This window comes from Stylophora pistillata, chromosome 10 (genome assembly GCF_964205215.1).
Source record: "Stylophora pistillata chromosome 10, jaStyPist1.2, whole genome shotgun sequence".
NCBI classification, from domain to species: Eukaryota; Metazoa; Cnidaria; class Anthozoa; order Scleractinia; family Pocilloporidae; genus Stylophora; species Stylophora pistillata.
In genome coordinates this window covers 20229001-20250155 of record NC_142528.1, presented here as the reverse complement: position 1 = coordinate 20250155, position 21155 = coordinate 20229001, and the positions used below count along the sequence as shown (strand labels likewise).

The 21155-nt window shown below is 39.0% G+C and overlaps 4 protein-coding genes and 1 pseudogene across 7 annotated transcripts in view; 3 read left to right on the top strand and 2 right to left on the bottom strand.

Annotated features, from left to right (window-relative positions):
- The window catches only part of LOC111319982 (eukaryotic translation initiation factor 3 subunit D), a 30861-nt gene extending 30030 nt beyond the window's left edge, over positions 1 to 831 (bottom strand). Inside the window, exon 1 of the mRNA XM_022922693.2 lies at positions 665 to 831. Within this exon, the coding sequence (XP_022778428.1) occupies positions 665 to 796 (132 nt within the window). The 5' untranslated portion in view covers positions 797 to 831. The remainder of the gene's footprint in view (positions 1 to 664) is intronic.
- Positions 832 to 1150: 319 nt separating this feature from the next.
- LOC111320557 (general transcription factor 3C polypeptide 4) lies at positions 1151 to 10801 on the top strand. The gene is made up of 8 exons (XM_022923210.2): positions 1151 to 3560; positions 4093 to 4322; positions 4818 to 5320; positions 6921 to 7069; positions 8162 to 8372; positions 8825 to 8973; positions 9064 to 9454; positions 10022 to 10801. The coding sequence occupies exons 1-8, from the start codon at positions 3426 to 3428 to the stop codon at positions 10573 to 10575; spliced, it is 2322 nt and encodes a 773-aa protein (XP_022778945.1). The 5' UTR covers positions 1151 to 3425; the 3' UTR covers positions 10576 to 10801.
- Positions 10802 to 12396: 1595 nt separating this feature from the next.
- On the top strand, positions 12397 to 14048 carry LOC148722158 (uncharacterized; annotated as a pseudogene). Its single transcript, XR_015992098.1, has 2 exons — positions 12397 to 12733; positions 13147 to 14048. The product of XR_015992098.1 is annotated as an uncharacterized LOC148722158 (transcript).
- Positions 13615 to 19534, bottom strand: LOC148722157 (uncharacterized). The gene is made up of 8 exons (XM_088737005.1): positions 19083 to 19534; positions 18687 to 18843; positions 15636 to 16081; positions 15312 to 15415; positions 15086 to 15201; positions 14824 to 14897; positions 14548 to 14705; positions 13615 to 14048 (listed from the first exon to the last, which is right to left on the bottom strand). The coding sequence occupies exons 1-7, from the start codon at positions 19385 to 19387 to the stop codon at positions 14633 to 14635; spliced, it is 1275 nt and encodes a 424-aa protein (XP_088593131.1). The 5' UTR covers positions 19388 to 19534; the 3' UTR covers positions 13615 to 14048; positions 14548 to 14632.
- Positions 19535 to 20399: 865 nt separating this feature from the next.
- LOC111320572 (uncharacterized) overlaps positions 20400 to 21155 on the top strand; it is a 9716-nt gene continuing 8960 nt past the window's right edge. The window contains exon 1 of one of the 3 annotated variants that reach the window (XM_022923227.2): positions 20400 to 20742. In XM_022923227.2, coding sequence (XP_022778962.1) covers positions 20667 to 20742 — 76 coding nt within the window. In that variant the 5' untranslated portion in view covers positions 20400 to 20666. The remainder of the gene's footprint in view (positions 20743 to 21155) is intronic. The other 2 variants (XM_022923230.2, XM_022923228.2) reach the window with 2 other exon arrangements.

The following is a 21155-nucleotide window of genomic DNA, read 5'->3' as shown; positions in this document are numbered from 1 at the left end:
CAAGGGAACACAATTCAGACTAAATGTCTCAAAGTAAGAAAAATGACTTTCCGCATGTACGGTGTAACAGTGACCTTGGTAGAAATAGTGCAAGGTACAGAGGGCCCATTGTATGGAATTTGCTGCCTAAAGCCATCAAGGATGCTTCCTCTCTACAGCTTTTTAAACAAAAACTTAGACAGGCCTCAAGGACATTAGATCGCATTCAATTCGAAAAGGAGGCCTGTGTGATAACATCAAAGCAAACGGATTTTTTATACTTTTAAGCCCTTAAAATTTCTTTACTTTTTCCTTAGAATTGTCCATATATTTAAGTAGTTCCTTTTTAGTTCCTGGCAGGTCCACACCAGCCTTTGGGTTGCCACAAACCGACCTGCCTTAACAAAAATTATATGTATGTATGTATGTATGTATGTATTTTGAAAACAAGAAACTGAGGCAATTTTTAACAGTTCAAGTGTTTCTTAACTTGGAGAGTTTCCTTAATTTAAGAATACTTTTTGAAATAGAAACAATATGCAAAAGAAACTAAAGCCCTTAACTACGGAATCAAAACATGAAATTGGTTCTTTGAATAAAGAAATCAAGTTTTCAGAGCGTACTCCAACAGAAAAGCGACGTGGCATTTCCGAGTGAGTCTAAATCCAAAAAACGTTCGTTTTACCTTGCCGAGACGATCTCCTTTAGAAAATGGCTGATACGGTATGTCTTTAAGAGCAGTCGGAATGGCACAAGGGCCCCAACCATCGGGATTATCTTCTATAACCGGCGGAATGAAAGATGCTTTACCCGCCATGATGGATTTTCAGCTATCACGTCTATCACGTGGAAACTATTTTCTGTGATGTTGACACTTCTGTGAAAGCAGTACCTCGAGAAACTGCTGTCTCAAAGTATCGAGTAACTTTATTGCACCCGCAGACACACCCGCACCCGCACCGACCCGCACCGACCCGCACCGACACCCGCACCAATTAATACCCAGTACTTTTCGCGTGAATCACTGGGGGTCGCTGGGGGTGGGTATTGTGGGTATCAAAAAGCCTGAGTGTACCTTTGAACAGCCGGCTTTTATCAAGATTATGTAGGCTATACCATAAATTGCGCTGTTTAGGTGTGTATACTTGTGCTTAACCCTGTATCCTTGGGTTTCACCCACGTGACCAGTACCTTAGCAACGGTTAATATCCGCCATCTTGGTGTCCCTCGAGCGTAAACAAACCGTATCTAACGAAGAGTTCATGTGAGAAAGAAGGGATGGTTTTATGCATTATTGTTGGCTGTTCGAGCAAAAGTGGAAAGCATAAAGACTAAGGATTTTTCGCATAATAATTTAATAATTTAATTATCTCTATAGCGCAAAATTCATTATATATATGATCTAATGCGCTATACCTAAGATCATCACAAATCAAGGGGAAGAACAGGAGGAACTAGAAGTTGTTGTATGGTTCGAGGCTTGTGGCTGTTGTAGATCCTCGATTTTTTGGTCGAGCTTTTCTTTGAGCTTCTTAGCCGATGAGAAATCGATGTCTTTAGCCCTCGCATACGGCACTTCATTGACCTATGTCGGCAAAATCCATGAGCGTTTTACCTGAGTGCAAGTAAGCTTGGGGTGTCACGAAAACTCACACCCCGAGTACTCAGACCTCAGACCTCAGACCCGAAAACTCAGACTCCTCGAAAATTCAAGAGATAAACTCGACTCATGATCACTCCTGGTAATCCCGCGTGTATTTTGACCTTTTGGGTCTTGATCCAACTGAAGCAGCAAAAGCAAGGCCGCAAGTTGCACGTTTCGCAAAATCGTCCGATGGTTGAGTATTAAAACATTTTAGAGTGACACAAGACTTCATTTAGCTTAGATTTACCTCCATTTTTCCCGTTAATTTTGAACTTTTCATTCACAGTTAACGGTATCAAATGCGCTCGCTCCAACATCAAAGTATTAAAATGTGGCGTGATTTTGACGAGCCGAAAGGGACGTTTGTTTACCTTTTTGTACTTCGTTGCACAGATCCTTGTTGTCGCTCTGTTAAAATTCTTAAATATTTCGCGATAATAATGGATACAAACAGAGACTCGGCCCACCAGTCCCAAAACGAAGACAATTTTGCGACCCTTGGGCTAGAGTTCTTAAAAGAGGCAGAAAGAGAAAAACAACGCGAAAGAAGACTCGGCATCATGCAGCGCCGTCACGATTCGCTTCACTGAAGAATCACTCTTGATATTGTTGTCCGTCTTTCGCGTCGGATTTGTTGCATTGTTCCACCGGTTATATTATAAAAAAAATTGGTTCATGCTTTATGCTATGCACTATCGAATTATGGAGCACTTCGAAAGCTTGGAGAACACTTCGAGGGACCTGAGTTTTCGGTGTCTGAGTTTTCGTGACACCCAGCGAGCTTGCCATGAATTCTAGTAGTTGCCTCAAACATAAATAAAACACTTGCGATATGTGAACATGACTCAGCCAGTCCAGCTTTGCATCCCAAGCAATGGGCTGACAAAATAGTCCCATCGTTTTCGGAAATGACCCAAATGTTCACTAAAGGATCATTCATATGCTGTGAATGCCAAACTCGTGCTCTCACGGCATACTTGCCGGCGATTACTTTGCCTACAACTGAGGTTACAAATCCCGACACCATTTGATTAAACGCCTCTAGACTCTTGAACGCCTTGAACTGCTTCTTGGTGTAGAAGCTGGTCTCAAGAACGAGGTAACTCAGCAAGTCCGACGCTTCCACAGGAGGCAAGCATTTTGGACTGAACTTCTCGGCTGGTATGCTTGCAGGGTCAACCCCAATGACCGAGATCTTTTGCAAACATCTTTCCTTCCAACTCTCTAAGCTTTCGGCATACTCAGAGAGCACTGGGATACCTTAAGATGAATGCCGGATACTTTTATCGCTTTTTTCTGTCTGGATATTCATGTAGTTGGCGAAATAATACGGCGACAAGAGAGAGGGCTTCCCTATAGAAATCGACTAATTATTCATAAATTTGACACCCGAGGGACACCAACATGGCGGACACTAACTTCAGCAAAGCTTGTGACGTCACCTGAAACCCAACCATAGCCGTGTATAGCTCTCTACGGTATTCTACGGCTGCGTATAGCTGTGTATAGCCCTGTACAGTTAACTATAGATATTTTATCTACTACTGTATTTAGTTTGTATATTCTCCCCTAATTGGTGTTCCCAAATTAGTAAGGGATTCGTTCCCTGGCTAGACGGTTTTTTGACACTTTAATAAAGTTTCTACTACTACTACTACTACTACTACAGCTGTGTATCGCTGTGTATGGATCTGTTTATCTGTCGTTTTCTGTACATAGTCCTTTTTGTATTGGGGCATAATAATTCCCTATACATGACGTACCTACCAAAGATTACGCGCCCTATATCTCATGCGTCAAGATGGCGGACGGTTCTGTGGAGGCGAAAGTCATAGAGACGGTAAAATTTAGCTGTTTACCTTCGTATCCGAACGCCATATCGTGGTCGCTTGATGATAGAGTGTCTGTTATTACCGATCAATGCGTTTATATATTGGTATCCTTTTCATGTTGTTTATTATCATTGATTTTTATTGATACTGAATAGCGCATCTGCAAGAGTAAAAAGCGACGTACACGTGCGATTAATGTATGTGCCAAATTTAGCAACGGCGTGTATTGACTTCGGAACAAACCTGTGGTCCAAGGGTAATGTGATGGTTCACAGTAAATGATGGTAAAGTATTTTCTGTTAACTAGCAAATAAGTTAGTTTCTATGTAACAAACAGATTCCACGTTACCGTGTGTCTGTTCAGTAATAGATGACAGGAAATGATGTTGTTATTAAGAGTACTTATGGAAAGATAGTTCACCAAATAATGTACTTTTGTTCAATACTTAATTTTTGTGAGATCAAGTTACCAAATTGTAGTTGTTGCTTTTCCCTATTTTTGCTGAAGAGTTATCAGTTCTCGTAGTTGTTATTAATTTTATTGATTTCTTTAGTGTTATAATAGGGTTCTTTGACAAGGTACAGAGGGTGTTATATATTATTTTTGAACAATTATCACTTAACAAATGAAAACAGACACTCACTTTATCTCCCACGAGATTTGGTGTGGACCCCAAAAAGACAAGTATTCCTGGTTTTAAAAAAAACACAGAATATGATGTGGGTATTGATAAGAAACAACTCAGCAATGTGGAATCAATAGACTGGCGTTTGGATCCCAAAGTTAATCAGTCACTCCTTGCTTGTAGCTGCAATGGCTTTCTCAAGGTTGCATGGTCACCACTAAACTGTGATGAAAATGGCAGGTAAAGAAACGTTTTAGTCTGTGTATATCTTTTAGGTCAATGTTGTATCATAATTTTATAAAGTTATTTTGTGTACAGGATTCAGTAGACCTTTGTTGTGTGTCCTTGCCAAAAAATTGTTAATGCACTATTTGAAAAGTGAACACCACAAACTATCTATCAATGGGAAAGATGTGAAATGCACTACCCAGCAAAAATTTCTTCATTTTAGCTTGACTTATTGTAAATGAAATGAGGCAGGATAATCCGAAGTTGTCTTTCATCGAGCAGCTTTTTGTCAGAAGGTATTGCAGGAGATCAGATGCAAAACATGGAAATTGTTGTAGTCTTCAGGCCCAACTTTAAAGTAATCCATTAATGACATGCATGGGATTATTTTTTTAGGCACAAGGTTTATGGAAAGCACTACAAAAAGATCTTTGGCCTATTGGCCCTTGTCAATCAATTGTCACCATTTTTTTATTTACTGATAGGATTTGGATCATTTTATTTCAGATGCATCATAGCAGCACTCTACTCAGAAGATCAACTTTGTATTTACTTATCTCCCTTGCTTGGTACCAAATGGAAAGAAGTTATTGATTTATCTCAAGAATTTTCAAGTTATCTTGCAAAGAACAATTTTGAATTGGGTCAAGATGTGATGAAGAAAACAGATTGGGGGAAAGTTTCCAGGTCCTTTACAAAGAAAAATGGGTCAAACAGGAACCAATATTCTGTCTTCAAACAACGTATTGAAATCCTGGCCTTTACTTGTTTGCACTGGTTTTCTCATCTTTATCTGAGCAGAGATGTTTCCTCAAATAACACAGAAGAGATAATTAAAGATGAAAAGTTTGCAGTTCTGGCTGTAGGTAACCAAAGTGGTGCTGTGATATTTTGGAAAGTGATGGTACCTGTTAAAGTTGACAAGGCAATAGTTCAACTGGGTGGAATCCTAAACACTGGACAGTCATGGCCGAGTTCCTTGTCATGGAAAGAAACGAACCCAAACCAAGGTAATCTTATCACAATGGAGGTGTTGCAATCCATGTCAGGATTCTAGTACCAGCTAAGTCTTGAAATAAATACATTTTTATTCAAATGATGAATTACAATTATGATGACATTGATATAATAACAATGAGAATGTTGGTAGGGACGTTGATGCTAATGGTGATGTAATGTTGACAACAGAGGTGAATTTTTATCATTAAAACACCCATTGCAAGTGTGCATTGGGCTACAATATTTCCAACTATACATGTATGATATATGTACAGTATTGTTAGAAATAAAATACTTTAAGCATCTGCATTTGAACCACACTTTTTGGCAAAATTTCCCCGACAAAGCTGGGGTGTGGCTTACATGAATCTGTAAGAATACCTGGAAAGTGTGCCTCAAATTTGCCTAAATTAACTCTGGTTATCGAACATTTGTAGTCTAAATAGCAAACTAGTAAGAACTTCATTAGATTTATAAGGTGGAAATAGATCATTGCCTCTGCAAGTTTGGTAGCTGCTCATATAAGAGCCATTTTTCTTCATAAGCCTAAGCTTACAATGTATCTTTTTTGCTTTTGAGTGGTTGTAATCTTTCCTTGTAAAGAGATCTTTTAACCAGCTTAATGTTGCCATAGCCTCCTTGAGCATGGTACTTGACAAGGAACCTTGTCTTATACTGCTATTAAAAAAGCCACTTGTGTCTTATACCCCTTCTGCTAATCAAATGCCTGGCTACTAAGTAAAAGAACTAAAGATTTCCTGTTGTTTTATGTAATACTCTTTGGAAAATCTGACAGGAATGAAGAAAACACCGGTCAAACAAAACAATTTAGTAAGGTTAAAGGGAAATTTAAGTTGGTATATGTGATGTGCATACCCTTACAATGAAAATTATAGATTTTCGTTGTTAGCAACTTTATGCATTTTTGCATGTTTGATGAAGCAACTAAAAAAAGCAACCATCTCCAGAGTCCATTTAACATTTCTGAGCAAACTTTTTTTCCAAAATTCGAGGTGTGGCTTATCTTCAAGGGAGGTTTATGTGCTTGTTTTAATAGTAATTAAGTTTACTAATTATTCAGCTTGTATGGAACATACTCAAACAATTAATCACCAAAGGGTTGTTTAAAGACATTGTATATTACCTCTACTTCAGAGACTAAAGAAAAAACATTAGCCACTATTTGGCATGGAAATATGGACAAATATTTGTCTGTGGACATTATCTGTTCCAAGATGGGAATAGATACTGTCCAACAACAAATATACGAGCGTTTCTTCGGGTGAAATGGAGGCTATTGCAATACTTGGGTAAAATGTTCACAAACAGCTGACATTTTGCTGAGTGGGATGTTTACTTCTCAGTGATCATGAACAAAAATTATGTCCCTTTTTATTTAACTAAAGCCAAATGCTATTTCAACTTGGATTGAATTTTACATGAATGCTTTTACCGTAGTAGATGTAATGTTTGAAACTTGGGGAATATCTCTTGGGTTATATCCTGGGATATTCCCCAGGTTTAGCTGGGGCGTATTTGATCGTGTGATGCATTTAGACCAATTGCATGAGCAAAATTATTTGATGGAATAATAGTTTTGATTATCTGCAGGGTTGTTGGCTGTTGGGAGTACAAATGGTCTCATTAAGATTTTCATTCTCAAGCTGTTGCCATCCATCAGTGGAGTTGCAGAGTATGTGTTGTGGGGAGACAAGGATGACATGCAAGTCCTGTGCTTGGAGTGGGTACATTCACAACTGGTGTGTAGACAATAATTATTGTTAATTTCTTCAGTAATTCACCATAGTATGAGGAGATTGGGGCAGATGCTGAATTACTTTGATTGATGCTGAATTACTTACATTGCAGCCTATCAAAACTTCCCCCTTCCCCAACTTCAGCTTATTTTAAGGTTTCCCCAGCAGTTAAATCTGTTCACGCTCATGGTCAGAGAGTCATTAAACAATCTTGTCCAGATGTAATCCTCCAATTCACATGTGCTGTTTAGCTATGGCTCTAAATTTACCTAGGTGCAAGTGATTAAGTTCAGCATATCTGACTGAAAGGTCACATGTGGGATTGTGTATTCATGCAAACACACTACTCATGCAAGCTACCTTTAATTATCAAGCCAGATTCCAGTCTGCCTCCCACAACTGACAAACAGTCAATCTTTCCTTTTTTCAGTATTTTTTGTTCAATTAGCACAATCTGAAAAGTAAATGAACAAATGCTGACGATGTATTTTTATTGCAGTGGTTATGCAACCAAGTAGTCGATATGGTAAAGTGCATCTTAACAATTTGGCTAAAATTTTCCAATTCCAATATACACATTGATTGGGCTTCAAAAGCTGAGTTACTGATACAGACTGATACAGACTGAGTTACTGATACCTCTGCAGACCTGTGCTTCAGGTGTTCATTTAAAAAAGAAAACAATGGATAACTATGTAGGATTAGCAAAAATGAATATAATTCAAATCACTGGAATTTGAAATACCTTACTTCTGTCGCCAAATGTTTTACTTCCAACACATATTAATTTCCTGTTGGCAACTAATTATGGCATGTACCAAGATTACACTGAAGTTCAGATGGTTAGTTCTAGGAAATTCAGACAAATAAAAAGTGTATCTAAAAAGAAAAGCGTAACACAAACATGGTATCCAGCAGAATGTATAAGTAAGGAAGGAGTATCCTCAGTATTTGCCACACTCTCCAAAGGAAGTAATTCTACTATATATCAGATCCTTGCATCATCCTTATCTGGGTTATTTTGGCCTTCAATCCTTTGTTTGGCTAGAGCTTATCATATTTGTTTTTATCCTTTTTTTTTTTTTGCTTTCATAGACACACGATGAACTTCATTATCTGGTGGCATGTAAAGGTTCATCAGCTATTCTATTTTCAGTTGCTGCAAAGAACGATGCACTGATACAAAAGCCAAGCTATAAAATAATACAGGGCATTCACAGAATGCCAATCACGGGGCTAGCGTGTACACAAAATGGCACTATCCTCACCTGCAGTCTGGATGGATCAGTTCAGACCACCTCAGTTGGTAATGACCTTAGACAGTTAACTAGCTCAGCTACCATCGTGATATTCTTGTATTGTTCACTGTCTACGTCAGCACATTTATATATTCAAAAACTCTACACTGCCGGACTATGCTGTCCTGAACCTGCCCATCTCCCGAGTTGCATTCCTCCTATTTAAACTCCATGTATGTGTCCTTCTTTCTTCTGGGAGTTATTTTTCCATTGAGAATTTACCGAACTTATTTGCTAAGGTATGAATAGTGTGTCTTTGAGGAATAGTTTTACGTAGATGTTAGATAGTTGTTTGGTAAAATGGTGTCCCTATTTTAATGTTCCATCAGTTTCCCCAGATGTTAATCATCATGAAGTACTTAAGGGTTTGATTTATTTATTTCTTTGTATCATTTCTTAATTGTTTTCCCTCTTTATTTCTTTTTTGTTTGTTTGTGTGTCTGTTTTTTTGTTTTTTAAGATGGTGCAGTGGCGAGTGCTGTGAGCTGTGTTGCAAAGAAAGGATTCACGTGCTCTGGTGTGGGAGTGTCCGCTAATGGTGTCTTCATTGCGTTATTTCTTTCTCCTTCAAATCACACACAGCAATATCTGGAATCTCACCCGATTCATGTGAGTTTACAGTCTAACCAATTTCCATTCAAAAATTGTATCAACCGATGTACACGTGTAAAAATTGTTGTGACTTTTACTTACGCGTAGATTCGCTTCGTAAACATTGCGTGGGGATCATCTTCAGTGGAGCGTCTAATGACCAGTGAAGAAGTTCAACTGGATAGAAAGTGGGATGTGTGTAAAGCTCTGCAACACCTCATGTACTATAGCAAAAAACTACCAAAACCACTTCAAGTAGTTAGTACTGAGGCTGTGGAGGGCTCTTCGTTTGCTGTGTTGGTTATCATGCAATACACGCTGGCTGTCATGAGAGTGATATCACAGCAACAGGAGGATGATTTGTCTGGCAATCAAGAGGAGCAGCTGAAGTGGACAGCTCAGCTTGAATGGATTAGAGACTACATCTACAAACGCTTGGTTTCTGCCACACTAAAGAGTTGGTTAGAAGGAAAGAAAGCAGGAACTGTCAGTCATTTAGGTTAGCGGAAAACAATCATGAAGATAACTGATTGTAGGTTAAGGGTACTTTCAGTCTGTTCACTTCAGTTTCCTTCCTTTTTCTTGGTTCTCAAGAAGAGTTCCCTATGGGCAGCTCAAAGGCTGTCACGGAAACTGCTGGGCAATTTTTAACATCCGTTTTAAACACTATTTATGTTAGAGTATAGAAAAAACAAACTTATTGACTCAACTTGCCCTGTTAAATTTAGGGTCTATGTTTATTATTTTAATCTTGCAAATGGATAGTGTTAAACAGGTTGCTATTGAAAGCTTTTTGATTCTTCCTCTCTGATTTTAGTAGGTTAGCGTGGGCTAGGCACACATAATACTCGTTGGCTCGTAGTATAATCTTTACTGGCTTTCACTTGTCCTATGAGAGGCAGTTTTGGATGGGACTGGTTAAATCAGACAATTCTAGCTCTACATAAACCAAATTGAAAGATAATTATGTACCTTAAAGGTTAAATCTGACTCCAGGGATTTGCCATTTACACAAAATACGGCTTCCATACATAGTGATTCTTACATTTTTGTTTTCTCTCCTCAGACTCGGTTGCAGCACTTGTAATGTGCGACTGGTTGGTAACCAAAGGTATTGACTCTGCTGTTACTGATGCAGTTACTCAGGTGTACGAAGCTTTCAATGATACAGGGGGTTTGAAGAAGATCTCATCAGATACTGTGAAAAGCCAGGCAAATGGCAAAGAAAGCACTTCTGATTTACTGCGTCAAACTGAAATATCCATGGAGAAACAGTCTGTTATCTTACAAAGTAACGCGGAGGCTGTAAAGTCTCTAGTAAAGGACATATATGAACCCTCAGCTGGAGTCATAGACGAGTCTTTCACCTTGCTCTCAAGAGAGCAATGTCCATTATGTCAAACTGCTATTGCTGTTGAGAGCTTGGAGTATGGAACATGCCTAAGTGGGCACCGGTGGCCGCGTTGCTGTGTGTCCTTTGTCATTTGTGCGGACTTAGCACTCAGACGTTGCCAAGATTGCAATCGCTGTGTTTCAACCCCGAGTCCTCGATCATCTCCCTGGTTACGAAGCCTTTTACAGTTGACGAAGTGTCCTTTTTGTTCAGGCTTCTTTCATTAATTTTTTTCCTTGAGTCAATACACACCTTTGTGTGAAAAGGACAGAGTTTCATGCATGAAATACAGTGGAGTTACAACTACAAAAGGCCTGTAGTAGCCATTTACGGACGCTTGAAAAACTGGTATCCTCTCTGACCGCTTTTACAAGGGTATGCGCGCTAACCTCGTTATCAGGAGATGAAACAAATTACTGAAATAAAATAATAAAATGGTGCTTTGTTGGCGTATTCATCAGAATTCGAACTTTTTTCGTCTTTATCGGGATGAAAGGGATGCTTGAGGAAAAAAACAAACTTTGTGATCATTAATTTTTTTCGAATTTTTTTCTTTCGAGCAAATCGCACGGTCTGAGTTACCGTGAGCAAAGAGGGGAAAAAAGTAACTGTTTAGTCATCGGGAAGGGTATCATTATTCAAGTTATCAAGTGTCAACTATAATAGCTATATAGAGCAAACCGCGACGACGATATCAACCAGTGTCTTAGAAAACAAGCAAAAGATCTAAGGAGCAGAACAATAGCTCAGCATGTGTGTTCTAAAATTTTGTACATTTCTCAGTTGCCGTCTTCTGCAGCACAGCAACATGAAATCACCAAAATCTGCGTTTTTTGAGTGACAAATGGATCATGTTTCCATTTGGAACCCAACGCTGCTCACATTTTTGCTGAAGTTGAGGTGAGGCGTCGTAAGAGACTAAACACATCCATCTTTCCGCGATATTCTAGCTTAAAATATAAATTTATTTTTTAATGGACGTCTTCCATGGCGTTGCCTTCTGACTGCTTAAAGTCCATAATATGATTGTATCGACTGACGGCCACAGTGAGTTGAATAAGCAGCCTTCGTACTTTCCCTCGTAGATATTTCAGTAGATGTGGAAGGTATGGAGGATGGGGTAGTATAAGGCTGGTACCCTGTAGTATGAGGCTGGTATCCTCGCATTTGGTTTCTTTCTGTCTTACTTTTGTTCTACTAGGTTTTTATGTCAGTTGCAAAACTTAACTTTGAAAACCGCACAAAAGTACAATTTTGTTTCTCAAGAAGTTTATTTGGAGCGTTCCTGTTTATTTTATAACTTGGATATATCAACAAAGTTGAAGTGGTAAATTGGCCACCGTAACGATTACAAAAGCTGACGTTTCGAGCGTTAGCCCTTCGTCGGAGTGAATAAAGGAATTATGGGTTGTATGTGCTCTTAAAGGCAGAGAATGGAGCTACGTTATTGGTGGGAATATGGCAACGAGAAAAACAAGAATAAATTAGTGGAATGAAAAGCGTTCGTTGATCCCTGTGGGATTTAGACTGCCGGTTTGAAAGATGAGCTTTTGTTCAAGATTTTTACGGCTTTCCGTGCTACCAAAGTGTAACGAAAGACCGCAGATTGCCATGTGTTGCTTAGAATGATTAGGTAAATTATTCACAACACTGATAAAATATCGGGACCTAAACGATCCATTAAGATCACCGATCACTTCCCGTGCACCTCCGCATAACTTGCACTTGTTGCAAAAAGATACTGACATCGGCGAAACAGGCAGAAGACTAGGTGACCGATTCCGAGAACACCTTCGAGACGTGGAAAGGAATGACAAGGACACATCGAAACCAGTCGCTAGACATTTTAATTTACCTAATTATTCTAAGCAGCATATGGCAATCTGCGGTCTTTCCTTACACTTAGGTAGCACGGAAAGCCGTAAAAATATTGAACAAAAGCTCATCTTTCAAACCGGCAGTCTAAATCCCACAGGGATCAACGAACGCTTTTCATTCCACTAATTTATTCTTGTTTGTCTCGCTGCCATGTTCCCACCAATAACGTAGCTCCATTCTCTGCCTTTAAACACGAAGGCGCGCTATAAAAGGAAGTCTTCCCTGGGAAGACCAAGGCTCATTTGTCACTCACCGTTGACGTGCGCGGATCAAATTTAAAATGGCGGGCGATTTGAATACCCGAAAGGTAAGGTATACGAGAATTGATGTGCCTTTCCTGTCTTTACTTGCCCCAGAAATGAAATATCTTTATCTAACACCAAGTAGTACTTCACAGATTACAATTTTATTAGAGGAAAGTTTAATCGAGGAGCTAAGCGGTTGGCTTACCGTGAACAACGGAGAGATCGTTCGAGTAGAGACCCCGAAAAAAAAAATCAACGCCCGGTAAGTTGGCTCTTGAACGAATCATATTTACAACACGATTACAAAATTGATATTATTGCACTATTTGCAATGTCTATGCCAATAATTGTTCTATTCAAGTCCGATCCGAGTGGGTATTGTAAAATACTATCAGACCATGAAGCATAAATATTCATAATTTCTCCTGTTTCCAATGATCGGCAACTCCCAAAGCGGATAAATATTTCAAGGCCATATTTTTTATTCATACTTTTAAATCTGAATTGTATGCCATTTACTGCTAGCTAAAAAATCTTATCTCGGCCTTTCTAGGTTGCCGAAACATATTTTACCCGCCATTTTCAACGTTCTCGAACGATGTCCTCTACAGCGCTTTACCAGGTCAAAACAGGTTATGTTCTCATGCAACATTCTCATCTTGCTTTGTTTCACAGGTTCCGAAGACAAGGAAAATACATCGGCAACATGTGTCGAGCTGCAGCGCGAGCTCATTAGTCAAGAGAACGAGACCAGTGAAACCAAAAATTCAAATCACATAGAAGGAGTTCACGCATATGTCGCGCGTGACATGTGCATGTACTGTCGTTCTTCCCCATGTGTTTTATTGAGCGAGACCTTGACTGCACGGTTGAGAGCGTTTGGCCAGCCCAGAATGAACAACCACACGAAGCGGAAGGGCGACTATAGATGTTTCTATACAATTCTCAACCGCCGCGGTTTATGGCTCGATCCTATTTACATAGCCTGGAAGGAAGCATTGGGATGTTACGTGGGAGATGTTCGAGAGGTCATGCCAGTCTGTGTTGTGGAAGATGTTCGAAAACGGTGGCCAAATCCTGATGGAGTGCCCTAGTGTGGTCACCGTCGTTCGTAAAACCTGCATTACAGTACTTCCACTTCCCTCCAAAATAGTATACATTTATTTATATAATGACAATGTATAAGGTACAATAAAAGTTACATTGTTTCACACAATTCTAGACTCCACTATGCAATATCTTGAGGGACTGATCAGCATTTTCCATGTTCTTCTTCCACTGCTTGTACCTTACGCTCTTATCCTACTCGGAGAAAAAAAAGGAATTGGGTTGCACTTTATTTCCTCTCCATAAAGATTATGGACAGTTGCTATTTACAATAATTTTTACTGAGTCGTGAAGATTTCAGAGCATATGAATCCAAAATGATGTCATCATTCAAGAGAAGTGAATGAACATCATCAACTGAAAAAAGGAATCATTTCAACAGAAAATGGAAAACCAACTAAAATAATACTTAGCCTTGAACCATCTTTGATCATCAATACACTCATTCCAAGACCAAAGCTACATAATCTCTGAAAAGGAATGCAAACAAGCAGTACGCTTATATCGTTACAATTAAAGAGCTTCTGCAAACAACCTACAGGCTGCCAAATACATACTAGGAAAGGCATATGGAAAACCTACAAGCATTGCCACTATCATATACATGTGAATACAAGTACTGTCTTGAATACAATAGATGCAAATGTGAAAAAGAGACACTAATTTCAAATTAATTCAGTCTTGATAATAAGTGTTGTAATTAATCATGAACTTATGTAATTGATCATGAATTTATCAGTGAGGAAAACAACCATCACCAATGTCAATGTCTTGTAAATTTTAAAATGTGAAGTGCACTCAGTGGATGACATGACATGTGTCATGTCCTGAATGATTTAGTACTTTTTTTTTAATAAACAAACAGTAAGAGTCCTGTTTCTGTTTCATGCCTTTAGATTATTAGATAACACACAGGTAACATATCAAATAAATTATTACAAGAGCAGCACAGCTATCTTGGTTACCTACACAAATTTTCCATTGCATCTTCTTCCCATAGTCAGCAAACAAGCCATGCAAGAAGGGTGTAAGGGGGTATTCTGTGCTACATTTTTCAGCAGAGGTAAGGAAATAGACTGATTTCATCTGCACGGCTCCAGTTGCAGACAGAAATAATTTTTTTGTTGCTGCAGGGAGGCAAAAATGACAAAGACAAGTGATAAGTTGATAGACACATTCTTTCAGAACAGTGAGGCACGAGTTATCCAAATTCATGGGGCTTAGCATTTGGTTGGAACGTCTTACATCATAGAAATAGCTGTCACTGTAGAATGCATGGCTGATCTACTTGAGTCATGTCTGGCATCTGTTATTATACACTGAAAGAGTAATTGGAATAAAAAACAAATGGAAGAAAGGTGGCATTGAAGAAAGTGAAGGTAACTTGAATGAAGATAAAATCACCTAGGACTGCACAAGGTGTTATTTCAAATTTGGCCCACTGCAAATAGCTTCAACAAAACTGAACACACACAACAAACAAGTAGCTGGTTGCATGTCAACTTACATCCCCACTTGCAATATAGCCTTGCGTAGCTTTAACTTCTATCCTTGCATCAGCCATGATCTTGTTGCACAATTCCTGGACTACAGACCTATATCCAAATCCCTGGTCTTTATATACTGCCAAAAAAAAATTATACTGCTCAATAAGCTGCAAGGTACAGTAAGGGCTACATTTAGTCATACACCAAAAGATCATAGGGGTAAATCATCATATATATACCACATACTTGTGTCTATAGTTTTGTCCATCACACAGCCAATGCCAGCGGCCTCAGTAAAACCACGATACTGAGTTTCAGTAAGTCCAGTACATGTGAATGCATGAACCATTCTGCAAAGATTTTTTTCAATTGTATCACTGACATGAGAATACTAATTTAATAATAGAAATAAAACATAAGAGAACAGAATGGAAAGCCATAATTTACATAATACAAGAGGATATACTTGCACCTGTAAACTTGTTATAGATATATGTGACAAACTTTGCTGTGATATTTGTATTCGATAATGCTTACTTGCAAAGTAGGTCATGTACATATTATACTCACCTGACATTGGCGTAGTACTTTGCAGGGTGTCCCAAAACTCCAGAACTGAGCCAAGTAACTGAGTCATTGCACACACAGGGAACTTCAATCTTACAAACGTGCCCTTGACTTGAAAAAGTAGCTGAAGCCCATGTGTACATGTAATCTTCACCACAAAATTCACACAATGGATTTGTGATGAAGTATTTACACAGTGCTTGCAAAGATGACTTCGTGCACACATAGCATCCATCATCCAATGTAGAATCCACATAGATCTGTCTTTTTCTAGTTTGTCGTCGGTCACGCACTTCAACAGAACTAGATGATGGCTGAACGGATTGAGAGAGAGCAGTTCTCGGCCCGTCGAGTACATCAATAGAGACCTTTAGATTCGAGTACGAGAACGAATACGAGTACGAGTTTACTAGCGTGCTCACATTGCGCATGCGTAGCTCTCCGTGACACTGTCACGGAAGCGGGAAACTCGTCGTCCGCGGCTCGTCGACAACGAGATTTTGACCAGAAGTCGTCCTCCAGAGAACGAGTTTCGAAAGGTGAGTATTTTGTATTTTAAACTTACCCTAGTCGTTTTCTAAGTCAGCAAAAGCAAACTTAAAGCCGTATACAGAGGTTTTATCGAATTGAATGTTATTACAAACCCTGATTCCATTCGTTTTTGATACGTTTTGGCCGACCTATTTTCACGAAATTCTGAGATCTACACACGTAAACAACATATCGCCAGTCGAATAAATTTAAATTGAAAAATGAGGGCCTTAAAAAGCACTTTCACCCTTTGAATATTAACCATGCATGAGAGATATAAACAGTGAATTGTTGTGATTTTGTTGACACTTTCCCGACTTTCTTCAATTCGTAGCGATGGCGAAACGAGAACTTTTTATTTGGAAAGGAAACACGAAACTATGCTTCTCAGAGAAGTAGTGGTTGAAGAGCCTCACAAGTACTGACCAGATTCAAAAGAGAGAGGTATATCTTGGAAGAAAATCGCCGAACACTATGATAAAACCTTGAACACTGAAACATTTTATTAGCTTCTCATTAATTATTGTCAAAACAGTAATACCATTATATTTATGAAATGAAAACTAAGGAAGAGTTTGTATGGTAAAATATCTGAATACATTATTTTTACATCTTTTTTAGTTGTATCATATAAATGTACTGCATTATTATTACAAACTCAGTTCAGCTGTTTTGAAATTAAAAATTATACATATTTACAGTTTTGATTTTCTCAAGTAAATTTAGATTTGAAAATTCTCCAGTAAGGAAAAAAAAAATTGATGGCCATGGATCCACATCCCATATTCATCAATTACTCCTTTCATAGCTAACTATACATAGAAATTTACAAGCAGAAAATATAATTACAATTATAATTTCGTTCAATTCTTCTCTTTTATCTTCTCATCACTTTGCCAAATTGCATTGCTTAACTGTAGCCATAGTTAGTACTAACTATGATGTAGCAAATCAAGAGCTTTAAAACTGAAAATAATCATCTATTGTAGGAGGTTGAATATCAAAATAGGTGCTTGTAGTTGATCCAGATAAGCAGGTACATGCATTCCTAAGCAGAGCACACACTGAATACATTACACCTAATGGACTTAATCCAATCTTTAAGTTCTTCTTAAAATCTAGGAAAGCGAAGTATGTTTACTAGGTTGCTAAACACCCACTCCACAGCTTCCCTGACTTTACTTCATCCTTGAAGATGAATTCTGAGTGGATGGGCGAGGTTGCCATATATATACACAGTGGTTCTCCACTGGTATCAAATGAATGCTGCTGAAGGTTATGAAAGAGGCCAGACATTCTTAACCTACCAGCATCATGCCTTTTACCCTCTGAAATGAAAATTTATAGAGTAAACATACTTGGATTTATATCAGTAGCTAGTGTTATAACACTCTTGTAGCTGCAGGTAACTGTTGAGTTACAGATTGTGATTTCATTTTTTTTTCAATTTTCCAAGTTAATTGGTTAATAGCCATTTTGATTTAGTAGGGGCTGGGTTATAGATATTTGTGTAAGGATTCAAGGGTAGGCTACATTTAATGAAGCTCTTACCAAGGGGCTGACTACCAAAAATGTTTCCTGATAGATTTGATCTTTCCAGCCCACTCCTCTAGGTGTAGATACCGTAGATCCTCAAATCAATTAGCACCCAGGGAGCTTAATTCAAATTTATGAGAAAATGGGGGTACTTATTCAAGGGGGGGACTTAATTGAGAGGGGGTGCTTATTTAATTTTTCCCAAATGGTGGCCTGACACAACCAATTTTTTTGAAACATCATCTACACATAAACAAAATTAACTATTCATTGACATAAAAAACTGATCCCAGAGTTTAACTCGCCATTAGTGCAATGTACAAATCTAATACTACATGAAAACTATGCATCCTTTGCTGTCTCAGTACTCATCCACAAAATGAGGGGAGGGGAGGGGGCACTTATTTTAGGGGGGTACTTTTTTAAAATTTTGGTCGATAGGAGAGGCACTTATTCGAAGGGGGTGCTTATTCGAGGAGGCGCTAATTCGAGGATTTACGGTGGTGACACTTCAATTCAGTTTCAAATTTGGGGGCTTAAATAAGGGGAGGCATTACAGCAGAACGATGCAAATAATCGTATTAGCTTACCAACTGGTCCATACAAATTGGCTATTCACCATTTGGCGCAACAAATGATTGAAACTTTAGGGCATGTACCCTTTTGGGCCCAATGGATACACGCTGGTTCTCACCTGAGCGACAAATTGGGCGAACTGTCAGGTCTACAAACCCCTAGCAATTCTCAAGAGCTGTTCCCTTTCCATGGACAGCAAGAGCAAAGTCTTCCAGATGTTGGCTACTCAGCCAGGGTTGATCGAGATCCTTGAGCAAGTATCCATGGTTTGTAAATAAAGCTGATCACCTCGTTCAAGATTAAGCTCAGCTTGGGCACTGACCGACCAAAGCGAGGAATCATATGCGAGGGACGACATGGGTAAGAAAAAAGTTTCAATAAAATGAACAGTCCTTTCGTTCTTGAACATACTATGCCATTGGCACAAGTAAACATTTCTGGAATTGCTAATGCCCGAAGAAGGAGAGGCAATCCTGTGATGCCAAACCTGAGCTCGGCTGCAAACTCTTCAGGAGAAATGGCGTCAAAAACATCGTCAATCCTTTCATACTGCTTGTAAGGATGTTGCCTTCTCATCGTTGTGATTTCATAAATCGCAAAGGAGGTAAACGGATGCTAATGGGATAGTTTTTTTGGCTAAACATGGCGAGATTGTGACAGTTAAACCCTCGCACTCGGATCGATACATTTGTTTACAATCTAAAGTTACAAATTTCGTGAGCGCGACTACGAGTACGAGATACTAGTGCCAGATCTCGCGCGGTTAAAACTCGTACTCGTCCTCGTTCTCGCACTCGAATCTAAAGCTCTCTATTCTTGGTGATGGATGAAGAGCTACTTTCCACAGTTGATGAACAAATCATTTCAAAATACGAGAGGAGTCTTTCTATTAAATCAGCATTTTGCGTGGTAGAAGACTTTCTATCTATACCAAGAGCCGATTTAGCGTTGCTTAGCCTCTGTTTGATAGCTTCCAAACGACTTTGCTGATCCTTTTTGACTTCAATTGTGAGACTGAAATGTGGGTTTCGTTCCGCTGGATCTCGCCGTGCATTTGCATGTTTGTTGATTTCTGTACGTTTCTTTTTATCTGGAGGGGGAAAGCTTTCCATTTTCCGAGTCGAATCGTAGAGTAACCTCAACAAAAGGTCTCACACTAACAGAAATTCTCTAAGTCAACTTCAAAGCGAAATGACGGTTATTTCCTTCGCGTAACTGCTCGATCCGGCCTCAAATATATCGCATATTGGCGCATAAATTCACTGGAACACTGCTTACCACTGCACCGGTAAAATGAAGACTCACAATCGACAAAGATAGCCCCACAGTTAGCCTGTTGGGTAGGGGAGTCTCAAAATGGCGGGCTATTCGAATTCGACCGAAATAACGCAAGTTTTTTTACACGAAACGAGGACATATTGTACTCCAAACAAAACTACTCACAGTAAAATAACTCTACTGATATTTTTCGACCATTTCTGGGTATGTTTTATTGCTTTTCACGTGTATAACAAATACTAAGTGTTCGTTGCGGTTCTCCTCATCGTCCACCATCTTTATTTTTTTGGGTGAATTCAAAATTAGGGGGAGGAGCCAATGCCCTTTTATAGCGCGCCTTCGTGTTTAAAAGCACACACAACCCACAATTTCTCTTTTCGCTCCGACGAAGGGCTAACGCTCGAAACGTCAGCTTTTGTAATCGTTACGGTGGCCAATTTACCACTTCAACTTTGTTGATATATCCAAGTTATTTCGTTACTCCCACCGACGCAGCCCCAAACAGTTTCTTTCGAAACTATCAGCCTTTATTCATTTATTTATTATTCATTTGTTTATTTTATGGCTAATAGGGCGAAACTTTCACAAACTTCTCGTAGTCAGGTCAGTATTTTTTAGCAACTGTTTTCGAGGTTACAATCTAAACAGAATTTGCATAAAACACAGCTACCTTAAGGTATTTTTCTTGTCATGTCTCCTTTAAATTAGTAGAGGAGACACTTTAAATTGTTTTCACATGGTCCCATTTGTGCGGCGAAGGTGAAATTCTCTAAAACAGATGTTCGTAGTGAAATAGTCAATAAAACATGAAGCCGGCCGGAAGCTGACAATTACAGTTGATACCGGTTGGATACTCAGGCCTTGAAGAAAATTAATCTTATTTGCATGGCCTGTCAACTCTGTCATGTTACTGGCAGAAGGGAGCTTTTAATTTTGTTACTGTTTACCTTTCTCAAAAGCACACGGGCATCGTTATCGCTTCTAAGCGCGCACTTCTTAGCGAAGTCGACATGAAGTAATTGCTTCTAAGAACTCTACATTGTTAAAACGTAATTGGCGGAAAGTATTGCTGTTAACTGAGCGGTGAGTACATCAGTACGGCGTGAACCGGGCATGAATACTGCGAGTGCATTCTTGTTCCACATCTTGGTCGTCTTGCTTGACAGAATAATATTCTCTCGTTGTGCAGGTAAAGATTACTTTTCACCTTGGTTACTTAGAGTCGCTGTTTAGTGAGTTGAAATAGTCTTTTTATTAAAGTTCCTTCAGTACCAAGCCCGTGTAACGAAGACATGAAACAGATCGCTTACGTGAGCGATGGTTCAGTGTTGCGGGATCTTTATTATTATTACGTTGATGTATAAGCTGTTCTTCTCTTTGGCAATATCGATGGTAGGTTTTATTTACCGCGCTTCAGTTGTCCTTAAAAGTGATGTATTTCATCATTTTCTCTATGTTCAATCCAACTTTATAAGATTCATTGACGATATTTTCATGCAGACAATCAAAACTCGCCAGACACTTCTACTTCCGAGACAGCGTGAGTTAATCGTGACAAAATCAGCGAGGTTACATTTGTTAAAGAAAAGATAGGGAATTTTG

What these genes read in the sequence shown, in the direction of transcription:
- LOC111320557 (XM_022923210.2), top strand. Translation starts at nt 3,426, where the DNA reads ATGGCGGACGGTTCTGTGGAGGCGAAAGTCATAGAGACGGTAAAATTT. An exon ending in AGAAACGAACCCAAACCAAG is followed by an intron (nt 5,321 to 6,920) that starts GTAATCTTATCA and finishes GATTATCTGCAG; the next exon opens with GGTTGTTGGCTGTTGGGAGT. An exon ending in AGTTCAGACCACCTCAGTTG is followed by an intron (nt 8,373 to 8,824) that starts GTAATGACCTTA and finishes TTGTTTTTTAAG; the next exon opens with ATGGTGCAGTGGCGAGTGCT.
- LOC148722157 (XM_088737005.1), bottom strand. Translation starts at nt 19,387, where the DNA reads ATGGAAAGCTTTCCCCCTCCAGATAAAAAGAAACGTACAGAAATCAAC. An exon ending in TTACTTGTGCCAATGGCATA is followed by an intron (nt 16,082 to 18,686) that starts GTATGTTCAAGA and finishes CTTCCGTGACAG; the next exon opens with TGTCACGGAGAGCTACGCAT. An exon ending in GGACAAAACTATAGACACAA is followed by an intron (nt 15,202 to 15,311) that starts GTATGTGGTATA and finishes TTTTTTTGGCAG; the next exon opens with TATATAAAGACCAGGGATTT.